Source organism: Necator americanus, chromosome IV (assembly GCF_031761385.1).
Source record: "Necator americanus strain Aroian chromosome IV, whole genome shotgun sequence".
In the NCBI taxonomy this organism is placed as follows: domain Eukaryota; kingdom Metazoa; phylum Nematoda; class Chromadorea; order Rhabditida; family Ancylostomatidae; genus Necator; species Necator americanus.
In genome coordinates, this window is record NC_087374.1 from 12410705 (window position 1) to 12425548 (window position 14844).

The window sequence follows — 14844 nt, forward strand, 5'->3', positions numbered from 1 at the left end:
AGACTGAGGACTACCAGATCGAATGGAACACGCAAGGTTGTTTCCTCGTATCGAAACAAAGATATCTAAAGTAAATACGATATGATTACGATAATTTAGGAAACGGTCACTCTGTCAGTAGAGTAGGCCGCTGAAGTGCTAACATCACATCTCTACCAATTCGTGAATATCGACGAAAGCTCCCGATTGATAATCACCGGCTGGTGTTGACGCGTTACGCTTCCGCGAATTCCACTGACAGCTTTAGAAAGGAACTGAGACCTCACGGCGATTGGCCTTCAAAATCACTTTTTTCTAGTCTTAGTAACGTTTCGAAGTGAGCTACAAGGTAAGATCGCTGTTTCTGTTATTTCGCTTTCTAGATCCTGATTCTTAAGAATAAAAGGATAAAGGATGAAGTTTCTGGCGTTGATAAATCCGCTTGGGATGCGCCCCCACGTTCACTTCAATTCAGAATCGTTTGAGGTTTACGAACGTGTAACTGGCCTATGCAGTGACTTACGGTGGCTAGCCGATGTGTCAGGTCAGTGTTTTTATCCTCCCAGACAAGTCTGGTACCGATTTATCGACCCCGGAGGGATGAAAGGCTTGGTGAGCACTAGGGCGGATTCGAACCTCCGATCGATCGTGCAGGAAGCAGAACCTCCAACTGCCAAACTACACCCGCCCCTCTTTAAGAGTAAAAAATTTAAAAAAAAACACTATAGCTAGCTACACCATAGCTATACAGCTCATATGGAAGGCAGAATGCTTAGAGATTGACGATGTTGGGATCTCCCCACGAAAAGCTAAAGTTAGGGCCGTAAATATTGAGTATCTCTGCGGTTACGTTCATCTACCCCGAATAGTCCCGAAAAACTGCGTTGCAGACGTCCACGAAATTTTCCTACAAGGCACCTAACCTAAGAACGTTTCATAGGTCAGCATACGTGACACGTTCTCAGGTGTCTTGTGGGAATATTTGATCAACATGACGTTCTTGAAGAAAACTAAGGGAATCGAGCGTGGACGCTCTCATATTTGTGACCTACTCCCTTAGCGCTGTCGTCAAGAAGACGAATCCCAACAATCGTCGCCATTTTTTAGCCACTGTAGATGATTTCTACCAGCGTTTTGAGGTAGAAGAAGTAGTACATTGTTCAAAATCACTTTTTCAGACAGTAGAAATCAGTCACAGAGTATATGAAAAACAAATCAAGCGCAACAGGGACTCATCACTGGGGTAGGTATCAGAGTTAACATTGTAAATTTCCTATTACGCTGTCTTTGGCACTCCTACTTCACTCGTGACTCATGCTCCCACTTATCTATACTCTATACAAGAATTACTTCAATTTCGGCGTTTGATGATAAGTAACTGAAAAAAAAGGAAAATGAAAGTAAGTGAAAACTGTAACTAGCCTGTTACATTGAGTCGTATAAAAAATGGGTCAATGCGAATGATGTACGTTTTTAAGAGTCGATGGGTGGTCACGGTCATGAGAGTGCAGTTCGCTTTGCAAATCCTGTATTCCTTCTTTGAAATCTCACTTGATGGCTTCATCTTAAAGACATCACCCCGCGAATCTGAGGTGGTACGGATTTCATGTGAAGAATTCGTGTACGGAATCGTAGATTATTGAGAGAAAGGCGATTCCGTCCACTTCTTCCTAATTGCCGTAAAAAACGGCCCGCAAGATACGGCTTCGACCGTTCCGGTGCGCAATTTTCCACAACGAGTTCGATTGGAGCGCGCCAGCCTTGTGCACGTGTCGAATATTCCGGGTTTTACGCCTCTACCTGATACCCCCTCCCCATAATCTACGATCCCGTATACGAATACTGCACTAGAAATCCGTACCACCTGAAATCAGATTCGTGGGGTGATGCCTGGGGCCAGTTTATGGTGTTATTGCTATTGTTTTTTGTTATTATCTCGGTGAATGAAAAGAAAGAAAAAAAACAAGAAAACAAGACCATCTAGTATCAAATGTTTTTTTTCTAAATATGAAAATGTAAAAAAGATCGTGAATGCTTATGTATACCGAGGTCAAAACAACTTTTCACTCAAAGATATGGATCTATTTTTTTGTAGAAAATCTGAATCTATTCGGAAGATTTTTCTATTCCCATATCATCTGACTGCGTACACAAAATTATTGACCACAATTGGATTCTGACTGAAAATTTTTGCTGTCCCTTTGTTCTTCAATTTCTTTTTCAATTTTTCGTCCTGATTTCGGTTCCGACCTTCTCGATTTTGTTTCATTTTAAGTTCCAATTTGCCTTATTCCACAATCATTAAAGCGTCAGATTTACTCCATTCTCGTTAATGATTAAAAAACCAGTTAAAGAGGGACTATAAAAGCAAGAAAAAAACAAGGAAATCTGTCGTCGGATATAGCGCGAACTTTGAAACGGTGTTATTCTTTTTGTTATGCTTTAGAAAAGAGTCATTTTGCGAAAAGAAAAAATCTTACGCTCTAATTTCTTGTCTCAGACAAAATTTGTAGTTCTGCGTACATTTTTAAGACGCTAAAATCGCTACGAGACAAATCGAAACCATTTTTTAGAAAGCAAAATCTAGGACCATTGAGCTTCATGGTGCTAAACCCATCTTTTTTGTTTTCTGTACTGTAGAAGTTACAAATCTTTTCGGTTGAAGTTCTAGGAAGAAAATGTTGATTGGAACATCAAAAGGGTAGTGTTTCGAGGGCGGAGATCACAGTTTTGTCACTTTCACTTTTTTTTAGATAGGATCCAGATCCCTATCCAGATCAACAGAACTCTTTTAGGTCAGTGACTAACAGCATTTCATAATTCTTGCATTTCATTTCTTTCCTTGAGCCACTATGAATATTTTCCCAAAACTTCGCAATCAAACGATGTTTGACCTGAAAATTCTCTCTTGCGAGAAGCCACGTGGAACCATCCGTATGTTCGTTTCTTTGCGTACTGTTTGTGAACTAACTAATCGTTCCGCAAACACAATAGTTGCGTTTTCGAGCGTCAATGAATGTGAATGGGAAAAACGAAGGCCATTTTCTTCGCAGCAATCATACATTTTAACTAAATCAGTAGGGAAAAAGCAAGCATGAGAATATCTAGTTACTACAACTCATTGTAATAATAAAGTAGATCTTTCAAATTGTGTAAGAACTTCTTTTTTTTTACAAAACCTTCTTCTTGCATATATTTGTTATGTTGCGTTCTGAAAGCAAACCATTACAGCCCATATATAAGGAATAGAAAGCGACCTTTTCTTTGTATTTTGAAACGAGTAACCTCTTCGTGGAGAATATCTTTATCTCTCAGGGACCTAGAAAATATTTCTCACTACTGACTGTTTCAATAGATACAATCAAATTTCACGTACGATTTAAAACGAATACATTAGCAATGATCAGAGAGGAATTATGCTTTGTCGTTCTTAGACCACTGAGAGAACAATTTGTTCTATAAAAAAATGAAGTTTTTCATGTTAAGAATCAAAACCACTGGAGAGTAGATTTTTTTCTGGTCTTGAACTAGAATCGGATGATTTGAAATGAATTTAGGGACTTAGATAAATTGCACTTTTGGTGTCTTATCCACATTTACCTTCAGCGATAGCGCATCACGAAATCTTCGATGCTGAAATCTCAGCTCGAGTTCACATCACTAGGAGAGAGGCCGACGAGAATGGGAGGAATCACATCAATCAATTCTTCCACAAATCGAGAAAAATGCATCTATACGTACTCTGTGTGTTCTCGTCTCCCCAACGATGCAACTTACTACGTGTGATAGAAAACGAGCATTCCGCAGTGTGTCAGCGATTGTCCGACTGGGGCAACTTCTACTGCTAATTTGAGTTATATTAGTTGTGTCGCAAGAGTTTCGCCGACGTCGGATTTCCCCTCGCTCAATCAATAAGCGGAGAACACGAATACACACAGAGTTTCTACATATAGATGTAGGAACTCTGTGTGTATTCGTGTCCTCCTCTTACTCTCAATCCAGAGAAAGAGCATCTATATGTACATATAGATGTGATGTACATATGAATGCTCTTTCTCTGGATTGAGAGTGATCTCTCTCATTCTCGTGGGCTGCACTCCTACCGATATCAACTTGAGCAAAGATACGAACATCGAAGATTTCGTGACGAGTTGTCTTTGAACTGTTCCTTAATCATCTATCTTATAAAACCAAGGGAAACTATAAATACTCGAAATGTGTATGTTCATGATTATTTTGATCAATAAGTAACAGTAAATAATGAATTAAGTAGGTTAGAAACGCTTCTTCTGTGCTAACACTTACTAATTGTTGTGTCCTTACACAGGAACTAAGTCAAAATTTAAAGGCTCCCCAGGATACCATCATCAGGGTCAGAGGTAAAAAAATATGGTGAAAAGAGAGTTTGTGAGAAGAATTCGCACCGTATAAGTAAAGATAAAAATTTGCTATGACATGATGTGATTCCGGCCATTTCTTCCTGGTTACCGTAAAAAACGGTCCGGAAGATACGGCTTCGGGCGTTCCGGCGCGCTTTTTTCTACAAGGAGTTCGATTGGAGCGCGCCAGCCTTGTGCCGCATCCTCCGGGCTGTTTTTTAACGGCAATTAGGAAGAAAAGGACAAAATCACCCTCCTCTCCATAATCTACGACCCCGCATAGGCATAATCCACCTGAAACCCCCATTACTACAGATTCGTGGGATGATACCTTTAAGACTCGCAGTGGCTCTAGTAGGTGGCTCGAGTAATGCTACTGCTTCTCGACTATCTCGACTCCGTATCTCTTTACTCGACTCGGCCTAAACTGTCGTCGGATCTTCGCCGAGGTGAGCATCGGATTGTTGTGTTCGAGAACCATCCTCGCGTTCGCGTAAATTCCGACAATAACTGTCTGGTGAGTATCTTGGATTTCAACGCATTGAGTTCATCATAAAAGAGCGTCCTTGTGATAGTCTTCAACGGTCTTCCTAGGTGCGCGAGCACTTACGATTCAGGATTTAAGCCCTCTGCGATCCCGCAGTCGTACAAACGCACTTCTTGACGGCGTTGACCTAAAGTTCTCCATCAGGTTGTTATAGTCATAGTTGTTATAGTTATAGTTACTCGCAGCTGCTGCCTCACCGCGTATCTTCTATTCATCAGCATCGGCGTAGTAGAAGGTAGACACTGGTGATGGGACGACCTCTGATGCATGTTTCCTGCAGTGTAGAAAACGACGCATGCAGATATCGCAGCAGCGCGGTGAGAGTCCCTTGTTGGAACTCACTCGACGGCGACCAACAGTTCAACGCTAGAAGTTGTATGTTGTATGTTGTCAACGATTCCATGTTCCCTCTAGGCATTTGACCTAGACCAAGAGGGTACGGGTTTCGGCAGTATGCAATGCTCGACATACTCGCGCCACAGTGCAACAAGTTATATGGCTCGTACGCTCCCAACACGTGTATCCCACGTACCCCTGACTGGGGTTCGTCGAAACACAGGCAGCACGTGCAGGTAACACTCAGACTTACGCTGTCGCGCCCATTCATGTCTCTATTATCCCAATAACAATCGCCGAAATTCTTTTCCTTTTTTTTGACTGAGTTCCTCACGTACGGTCGTTTTTACACGTCGTTAATGCGACCATACCCACAAATAGGCGTCTGGGAATTTCATGCTTACACATCAGTTTCTTTCTTCCAGCTTTAAGTGGTCACAGCTCGTTAACATTTGTGCAATAGATGTTTCTTATTTCACAAATTGTAGCTATGCCTCGTGTCCGACTTCGAACCTCCGAATCGCTTACGGGATCATCAGCATGGTCTCGAATAGTGCGCTTTATCACCGGTGGTGAAAACTGGACCCAATATCACCTACAAGTCTTCGTTTTAACATTTTTCAGGTAAGTTTCTGTTCTTCTTGCAACTCAAAAGAATCCTCTAGAAACTCTTTAAGTATTGTACTTGGAACTTGTGTGCTTTGGTTCTTATTTTACGCCATAGCGGTACCTGCGTGTTCAAAACCATTTTAATACATACTTGGTAAGGACATGTACCGAAAGTTTGCACATGCGAACAGGGCTGACTTATATGGGGCGCTTCGAAAGATGAAGTTCTACTTATAAGACTGAAATTAGTTCGTTTCAACCAATTTTTCTAAATTGTGCATCTTTTCTTTCTAGTTTTGCATTCATTCATGCTGCTAGAAAAACCCTGTCTACCGTCAAACCTTCTATGATATCCGTATGGACACACAAAAGTGAAATCAGGTGAGCATTTCATTGTGAATTATACAAAATTTACACATTTCGTACCGTACGCAACTGTGTCAATTGAGCTCAAGAAATTACTTGCGGTACTGATACTACTGGTAATGCAATCATTTTGATTTCTTTCCTGAGTTAAACAGTTTCTCACAGATTCTCCTCTTTTTTTTTGCTTTCGGACCTAGTAGACACCTTTGCAGCCCACCATTGTTCCCATCGGACCAAGCAGCATCAGAGTTTCTTGCTAAGTTGGATGGAGGCTTTCTGTTGGCTTACTCCATCGTAAGTTTTATTTTATATCACGGAAAACTAGACACTGGTAGTGGACAATGTTCCAAAGCTGTTCAGTTGAAGCCGTTCTGTCTAGAGTTAACCGTGGCCATCAAACGAATGTTCTGACTTTTTGGTTCAAGGGTCTGTTTGGAGGTGGTGTACTGGGTGATCGATACGATCCTCGTGTTGTCTTGTCGATTGGAATGTGGCTTTCGGCGATTGTAGTGAGTAACTCTACTGTTTTGTTTCATTCTTGGAGTCATTCCCTGATTTGCAAAAATTTCCATCATTAATTTTCACCATTTGTGAAATACCCTCAAATATCTTTCCATTTTTTTTCATGTCTTTGGCTTTGGATACGTCACTGAATACTTCCATTTTTATTCCAAAGCCGTATACGCCCTTTTGTGGATCTCAGGCGGCTTGTTTCAGTCTGTTGCTTGGCCTACAGAGGTACTTTTTAGTTTCAACCTTATGCGAAATCTTATGGATGCCACTTTACCGTTATGGACCTGCTTCTTAGAAAATTCTTTTGAGCTCTTTTTAGATATGTATAGTTGGTAATTGGTTTGGACATAACTCTCGTGGAGCAGTTATGGGTTTGTGGTCGGCATGTGCTAGTGTTGGGAATATCATTGGCACAATGATATCTTCCAGGCTGGTTCTCTTGGGTTATCAGGTATCTTATTTTAATACTGTTAAAAGCACTCTTAAATTATTTGTGTAGAAACAAGTTCACGAACTTCTTTGGATATATCGTTCGTTTCAGTATGCTTTCGCTACCAACTCATTCATCCTCTTCATATTTGGCTTCATTGTCTTCTTTAATTTGAAATCCGCACCAAGAGAAGTTGGTTAGTAACTTTATTCAGTTGAATTTTTCTGTAGATGAATATGCAGTCTTCCATTTGAGGTCTTCCGGATCCTATCGAGTCACCAGATGAATTAATGCGAGTGATAGAGGAGCCAACTGAACGTCCAGAACCCATTAATTTCTGGAAAGCATGGCTTCTGCCTGGTGTCTTGTCGGTGTGTATCTTTTCAAATTATATTCCTCGTTTCGATATTTCGTTTAAGGTGTTTTGAACCTGGTTTTCTTTGTGGTTGAAAAAAGGATGACGTTTTACCGTTTCGAAAAAATTCGTGTGCTGAAGTTCATCCCAGTATTTGATAGAGATTGACATGTACTTCGTAATGAGCACAAAGCACTGCGAATAAGGCTGGGGGGGAACCTCACCACAAATGCAGGAATAGGGAAGCTCAAGAGAACTCCGTTAGCTGCAATAACTCGTTGAATGACGCAATGCTCAGTAGGACAGGTCTCGAACATTTTGCAGGTTTTGTTAAATCAGATTCAAATTCTTTATCGAATTTGACATTGACAGTCTGACATTAACACGGTACTGATATGGACAACGCAGCTAGATATTGTTTCAGTACTCTCTTGCCTATGCTTGCCTGAAACTTGTCAATTATGGATTCTTCTTTTGGCTTCCCTTTTATTTGCATTCGAACTTCGGATGGAGCGAATCTGACGCTGACGCTTTGTCGGCTTGGTATGACGTTGGAGGAATTGTCGCAGCTATTATTGCAGGAGCTATTTCTGTAAGTGAAATCTCAGGATTTTTTTACAAAGTGCTCCAGAGCTTACAGCTCTCATCTTAATTCAAGGATCATTGTGCAACTAGAACCCCAGTAATTGTGGCGATGTTAGTCTGCTCGACGTTGTCACTATGGGCCTACTCAGGTTAAGAGAAATCCTCCTTTTTAGGTTGTGGCATTCGGTCATTTCTTTTTTTTTAGCTTCTCCGGCATCGATGGCCATAAACGGGCTTTTGCTTGCTATAGCTGGTTTCTTTATTGGTGGTCCAGCTAATATGATATCTAGCTCGGTGTCAGCAGATTTAGGTAGGTGGTTTGATTTTTTCACCGATTCACCGGTTTATGTCGATCAATTTCCATCGTTTAAGGTAGGGCTCGTGAGTTAAGAGGGAACGCAGAGGCTCTATCCACAGTGACAGGAATTGTGGATGGTTAGTTTTCATGTATATTTGCGTTTTTCTTAACTGAGCACTTTGATATATCTGTAATAGAGTTTGTCTTTCTTGACCTCCACCGGCCAAACTCTGGTCTGCTGATTTCCGCTGCCCCAGTCCCTTTCATAAATTTATTTTAAAGGGACCGGAAGTTTTGGAGCCGCTCTTGGACAACTGTTGATCCCTTCAGTTCAATCAGTCTTTGGATGGAATGCTGTATTCTACGGTTTCATAGTAATGGTTCGCATTGTGCTTTCTTTTTGTAGGTCATGGCTTTCAGTTTTGTAAATCTAAATTCAAGATTATCTGCACGACGGCATGTCTAATACCGCTGCTTTACCGCGAGTTATTATGGCAGAGAAGAGGTTCATATCTTAGCCTCAATTCTGACTCGGAAGGAGAAGATGACGAAGCTGTGGTGGCTGAGGAAGCGCCAAGAAGGAGAATGCACGTCGGAGAAGATTCGACTTGACTTTCAGTCAGTTTTTTTTTTTGCAATACGTGGTGCTTAAAGCGGTGCTCTAGTCTCTTGCTTCTTTGACCATATCAACTGGATTAGGAATTTATCACGAAATTAGTGTTTTAATAGTCCAGCTTGTTGATATCTTCATATTATAATGCATGTCGTTCCTAGATGTTGTTCATATTCCGACCACTGTTACTTCGATGCCTCATTCTCGTAGCTTAAGCTTCATTATGATCTGTGATTCGTCTATGTGATGCATGTTGACCAATTAATAAACATTTTCTACAAAGGTAATCACAAATACTAATTATAATTTGCATTTATACCAGTGCATAGCGTGGATTTTTTCAATGGATAGCCAGAAAGTAAGTGAAAGCCTTGTTGTTCCCGTAAAAACCACCATCAATCACTCGGAATGAGCCAACACTTCAACTTCAATTTAGAATCGTTTAAAGTCTATGAATGCGTGCCTGGACTAGCAAATGTATCAGATCAGTATTCGGATTCACGCAGACAAATCTTGAACAAGTTTACAGACGCGGCATGGACGATTGGCCTGGTTTGCCTAAGCGGTTTGGGGCTATCAAACGTGCAGATCGCAGCAAAACCTTATCACTGCGCACCGGCCGCAACCGTTGACACAGGTGCAGAAATTTTCGTCATAACGACGAATCAAAGAAAAGAACTACTGTCATGTCAGCAGAAATATAAGTTGATCATGTCGTTCGCAAGAACATCTGAACATAGCAACACGGAAAAGTCAATAAAAAACGCAAAATATCATCCGCAACGTGGATTAGGTGACATTTAGTAAGCTTTGTAATTTGGCATTTCAAGTGCAGCATTGGATCAATAGGGAGGGGATAGATTACATAGGAATTCACTGTTTATTGATCTCATACGAAAACAGAGATCAAAGAACTTGCCAAGTGACCGCGCTTATGCAAACAGATTACATGGCTCAAGGACCTAATCCGTGTTTTCCGCAAATTCTGACACAACATTCATTCCTTATTAATACATGTAGCAGTGGCAGTTATATATGAGCAAAAGAGATCACATCCTACAGTTTGGAAGATGTTCTTCTCAATCCTTCCTTGTGTCGGGAAACGGTCGCCAGGAAAACGTCCAACTTTTTCGTCACTAGTTGATCCACCTTAACAGTATATGCCGTTAGAACTACAGCGAAACGGTGTGAAAACCTATATTCTCGGGAAAATCGTATACAAAAGGCACTCACGCAGTTAATTTTGCTTATACGATGGAAGCAAACTCACGGATAAAAAGTGGGTTCCTTCTGGTACCAGGGTCAGTTCAACTTCAGACGAACGTAAGCGTTTAGATAGTGAAATCGAGTTTTCGAAAGGCACCATCTGTAACTAATACATAACATTAAAAGAGCTCCAAACACTAAAAAACGTTGCGATCCTGTTCCGTGCGCCTTTAATGAAAATCCGCACAATAACGAGTAAGGCGACTAGTTCCTCTTGATATTTTAGAAGAAATGTGAACTGACCTCATCTTTAGTCCCATGAACTATACTAACCGGACATCGAATGTCGATCAATCCTTCTGTATTCGTCACACACGTCTGAAGGAAGCCTAATTCAATTAAATACGTTTCGTTCGTACAAAGTTAAAGCAGGTTACTGGAAAGATAGTGGTTATGAGTCACTCGTAGATCAATGCTTTTTCAATCTTTCAGAGGCAGCATACCATGAAATTGAGCACTTTGTTTCTGTGACAATATAGTCAGAACGCACCACACTTGTGTTCGCGCTTCGCCCACGAGTGAGCGATCGAAAATCAATTAAGTCTAATCAGCGTCAAAACAGGGAATAGACTGCTGAGGGAATTGGTGCGTATTCGGAGGGGGAGGGGACGTTCTGACGTACCTCGTGGGAACAGAAGTTCTCGAAGTAAATAATTAAATCAATCGGGGCCCTGAGATCTAAGCATTAGTCTCAGAAGATCTATGACATGTAAAACTGAGTGCCTCCCCCTCCCCCAACTACATTTTTCCTCAGACTTCTGACCGTGAAATTACCTTTCACTTCCTTACTATTATATTTTATCCTTGGTTAGGTGCTTATTAAAAGTGACAACTACTTTATGCTTCATTTCAAAAACCGTGGCGTAATAGAGTAAAAACGACTTGAAGCTCGGTGCAGTCGCATGAGTGACTGCGTTCGTAGCAACACGGTTGAGGCAGCGTTCGGATATCTGGGGAATCTCACTAGCACCACTCATCAATGCAGTCGGAGGCAAGCTAACAATGGTCCCACCTTGATTTCAGCTGCAGAGCTTCGAGCGCAGCCGCTTACGCAACTGCTCCAAGCTTCAAGTGGTTTTAACCCAACCAAAACGCTACTCATATTCTCATCCAAATGATACAAATGGAGCATCGAGCAACGGCCAGAAGCCTTTCTTGATACATGTTTGTTGTCCTTATCTATCAATTTATTTATTTCCACTACTTTCCTTAGATTGCTTCCTATTCAAACTCTCACTTACATCGAGGTAATGCTGCAAGCACTCTCGATTGATCAGAGCTTCATGGCCACCACGTGAAGCAGGATGAATAAGGCTACGTCCAGACTGGAGAGCATCTCTTCCACCAGGCATGAGAGTGTTCACGTAGTTGAAGGTGAGAGACACGCCCGGGCAAAACAGGAATAGTCCCTGTGAAGAGCGTTTTCTCAAGTAATGTGTTAAAATCAGAGACTTACTAACCTTTATATTATTTTGACGGTTCTTTGCAGCATTAAGCGCAGCATGGCAGCCAGCACTGCTTGCAATCACCACCCATTCATTACCGTCTGAAAAAGGAAAGAAAGAAAGTGAAAATGAAAAATAAGTAAGGATGTGTAAATCGAGAGAATGCAGTAACACTAGGACTGCTAGGGGCACCATACAACGAAATTGGCGAAGTTTGGATCTCTTCACAAAAAAAAGGCTGAGGATGTAGATCCAGAGAATGGCCGGGATCGGATATTCTATGAGATACCTGACAACATGACAGAAGGCATGAGGCGGAGGCATACGCGCCGCAACCGCAGGCGGGCGGAAGGTACAGCGTCAGCAGCCCTTTGCCTCACTCTGTCTCAGCGTAAGAACCTCTTCTGTCAGCGCTCTCGCTGGCAGGAGAGGTTCTTACGCTTGCCCCCACAGGCTTTACACGTTACTAGTTGTCTCGTTGCAAAATTTTTCTTTCCTCTCCACTTTCCACGCCGTTTTCAGGATATGTGAGAGGAACTGAGATTTGAAGTGAATTGCGCTCCTACCCGTAATCTATTCTCCAAACCTTTTCTTTTCGTACGGAAATCACAACATCATCGTCAACATTTTCGTGGTCTGCTCCTTTTAAATGCAGCCCAGCTGGTTACTCTAAGGAGCCCATTTCTGTTCACGGCATACATTATAACAAAGCTTTCAGAAACATCAGTCGTACCCACTCGTTTCTCAATATCTTCCCTCCATTCCGAAACATTCCAAGGCACGTGACGAGACCCAGGATTTCTGTATAGCAACCTGTAAGGAATCTGTATTAGCGATAGAAATGATGAAAATGACGAATTGTACATACTATAAAGGATAAGAGGGTAAGTGTATTGCGTTGATCAATTTGCTTGCGATGCGCCACCGCGTTCACTTCAATGCAGAATCGCCAGATTGAGATTTACAAACCTTTATAGTCGGGTCAAAACCACATGAATCAAGAGTGTAGTTGTGGTGCATTTGCGTACGCGCTCGAAACGGCGCGGTGGAGGCATCAGTTGGAACTGAGTTGGAAGCGTCGCAAACTGCAGCGATGGATGGTGCCAGCAAAGCTTTCGCTAGTAGCCGCTACGCTCCACCGAAGCGCGAGAGAAGCCGTGTACGCAATTGCGTACGTGCCTCATGTCCTTTTGACCCTATTACAGAATGACTTGCGAGCGCTAGCCGATGTATCAAATCAATGTGTTTATCCTTCCAGACAAGTTTGGTACCAATTTATCGAATCCAAAGAAATGAAAGGCTTGAGCACTAGGGCGGATCCGAGCCTCCCATCGATGTCCACGTTATAGTCCCTTCAAAACGATATTAAACTAGGTTCGGTAGCATAGGTGGCTGCACTCGAAGCTGTGCGATGAAGCGTGGCGATCAGGACCAAGATGGGACCCTTGATAGCACTACTCATCGGTGCAGTTCGCGATGGCATCTGCCACTAGTTCCACCACAACGCTTTGAGCGCAGCCGCCTACGCAACTGCACCGAGCTTCATTTGTCGCCTTGACCGAACTATGCAAGAACGTGTATAAGCATTTCACTTTCATTTTTAAATGTTCGTTCTTTTCTTTGCATTCTAAGTGAAGTGTTTAGTTTCTGTCAAATTCCTCCTGGAGGTCTCTTTCTTTGCCCAAAGCTGTTCGATTTTGCTCAAAAACATTAAATATTCATAGTTTGAATGGAAGGTTTCCACAAATCACTCTTTGTTCCGCAAAGATGTGAAGAACGGGAAGTGAAATTTGATATTTTAGACTATTTGTCGAAAACGTTCCTCAAGCTTGACAAAAGAGGATTGTACAAAACTCTGAGAGAAATCACCAACAGAGTTCAGAAAAGTATGAAGAAAGAAAGGAAATTACCAGAAAGGAACAATGGATGTAGGATTCTGGGTGTTACGAGTGGTAGTTTCATTTTACCCTCGCACCTAGCAAATTTTAAATGTGGTCAAGAGAGCAGATGGACAAGTTGGCCACGAGGAAGGCTGAAAGAAATCGATAGTGGCGGCGGTATCGGAAAGAAGGCAGGCAGATGAACACAGGTCATTTAACAAGCATAACTTCTCTAAAATACAGACCCTCTGATGAAAAGAGAACTAGTGGTGGGGAAAGAACATATGGTAGAAATGAAAAGAAAAGAAAAGAAAATGCTGACGAAACAAGAAAAAAAAAACAGTGAAAAGAAACAACAACAAAGGTATTTCACCCAACATATATTTATGTAATTTTTTTGCAGATCATGTACAAATAAGCATTTCTTACCTCTCAAAATAATGAGGAGTATTTTTGAAGTATTCCACAAGTCCTGTTCCCACTCTATTGTTAATCGATGATCCTAGGCCGTGACAATACAGGATGTTCAGCACTTCACGCATCTATAAACTCATTTATTTCTCATATAAATCGATTCCCAGAGGTCACTACAGTCGAATTGTACGTGTAATTCCCAGCTGATCAATTGAACATCAATCAGATCAACGTGGAGGATCTAGAAAGTATCTTGCCAACGTCCAGAAAACATAGCGGATAGATGTAGAAACCCGTTATCAGTCGGTTAAACAACACGCAAAGGCTGTTTGGTCAGGAGCGGCGCAATGACCACAGCATGGATTGCATTCCTACGTTTCAATAGGGGACTGGGGCAACCCAGACAAGAAGGGATCGAGGAACCGGCGAAAACCAGTCCTCCGAATCTGACCCGATTTGGAAACTACGTGCATTAACAGTGAAATTTGAATTTTTCGAACTATTGGCAGCTCCGAGAAGCAAACTATCGCAATCAGTACTTTCAGGTTCCCGGGGCCTCAGAGTAAACAATATTTTTATTAGTTCCCATAAATTGTCAAGAGTAACTTCGTTGCTGTGTAGTTACTCTCTGAGAATATCAGAAAGTGGTCGTTCTAACTTATTTCGCATTTCTGGGGTTTCCTGAAATTAATTTATCCGGACTCATGAATGATATTTTTGGGTTAGAAAACCAAGTGAATCGTCGGGCTACGTGAATTCTGTCCGTAATTTTAAGAATTAAGAGGTTCCACCAGAAGCCAATCCGCATAAAGGAGCGGAGATCATAGAT

General features: G+C 41.7%; 3 protein-coding genes across 3 annotated transcripts; 2 read left to right on the top strand and 1 right to left on the bottom strand.

Annotated features, from left to right (window-relative positions):
- Positions 1 to 4728: 4728 nt before the first annotated feature.
- On the top strand, positions 4729 to 9009 carry RB195_001053 (uncharacterized protein; the record flags this gene model as incomplete). Its single annotated transcript, XM_064197653.1, has 15 exons — positions 4729 to 4807; positions 5730 to 5865; positions 6145 to 6231; positions 6429 to 6510; positions 6642 to 6725; positions 6934 to 6954; positions 7049 to 7180; positions 7271 to 7355; positions 7415 to 7530; positions 7939 to 8106; positions 8173 to 8248; positions 8305 to 8409; positions 8472 to 8534; positions 8680 to 8777; positions 8839 to 9009. 15 exons carry the CDS (start codon positions 4729 to 4731, stop codon positions 9007 to 9009), a joined length of 1503 nt encoding a protein of 500 aa, XP_064053534.1.
- A 247-nt stretch (positions 9010 to 9256) lies between these two features.
- RB195_001054 (uncharacterized protein) lies at positions 9257 to 9814 on the top strand (the record flags this gene model as incomplete). The annotated part of the gene is made up of 2 exons (XM_064197654.1): positions 9257 to 9293; positions 9447 to 9814. 2 exons carry the CDS (start codon positions 9257 to 9259, stop codon positions 9812 to 9814), a joined length of 405 nt encoding a protein of 134 aa, XP_064053535.1.
- Positions 9815 to 10066: 252 nt separating this feature from the next.
- On the bottom strand, positions 10067 to 14143 carry RB195_001055 (uncharacterized protein; the record flags this gene model as incomplete). The annotated part of the gene is made up of 7 exons (XM_013441064.2): positions 10067 to 10159; positions 10281 to 10376; positions 10520 to 10594; positions 11518 to 11685; positions 11737 to 11822; positions 12455 to 12534; positions 14031 to 14143. The coding sequence occupies 7 exons, from the start codon at positions 14141 to 14143 to the stop codon at positions 10067 to 10069; spliced, it is 711 nt and encodes a 236-aa protein (XP_013296518.2).
- Between the last annotated feature and the right edge of the window lie 701 nt (positions 14144 to 14844).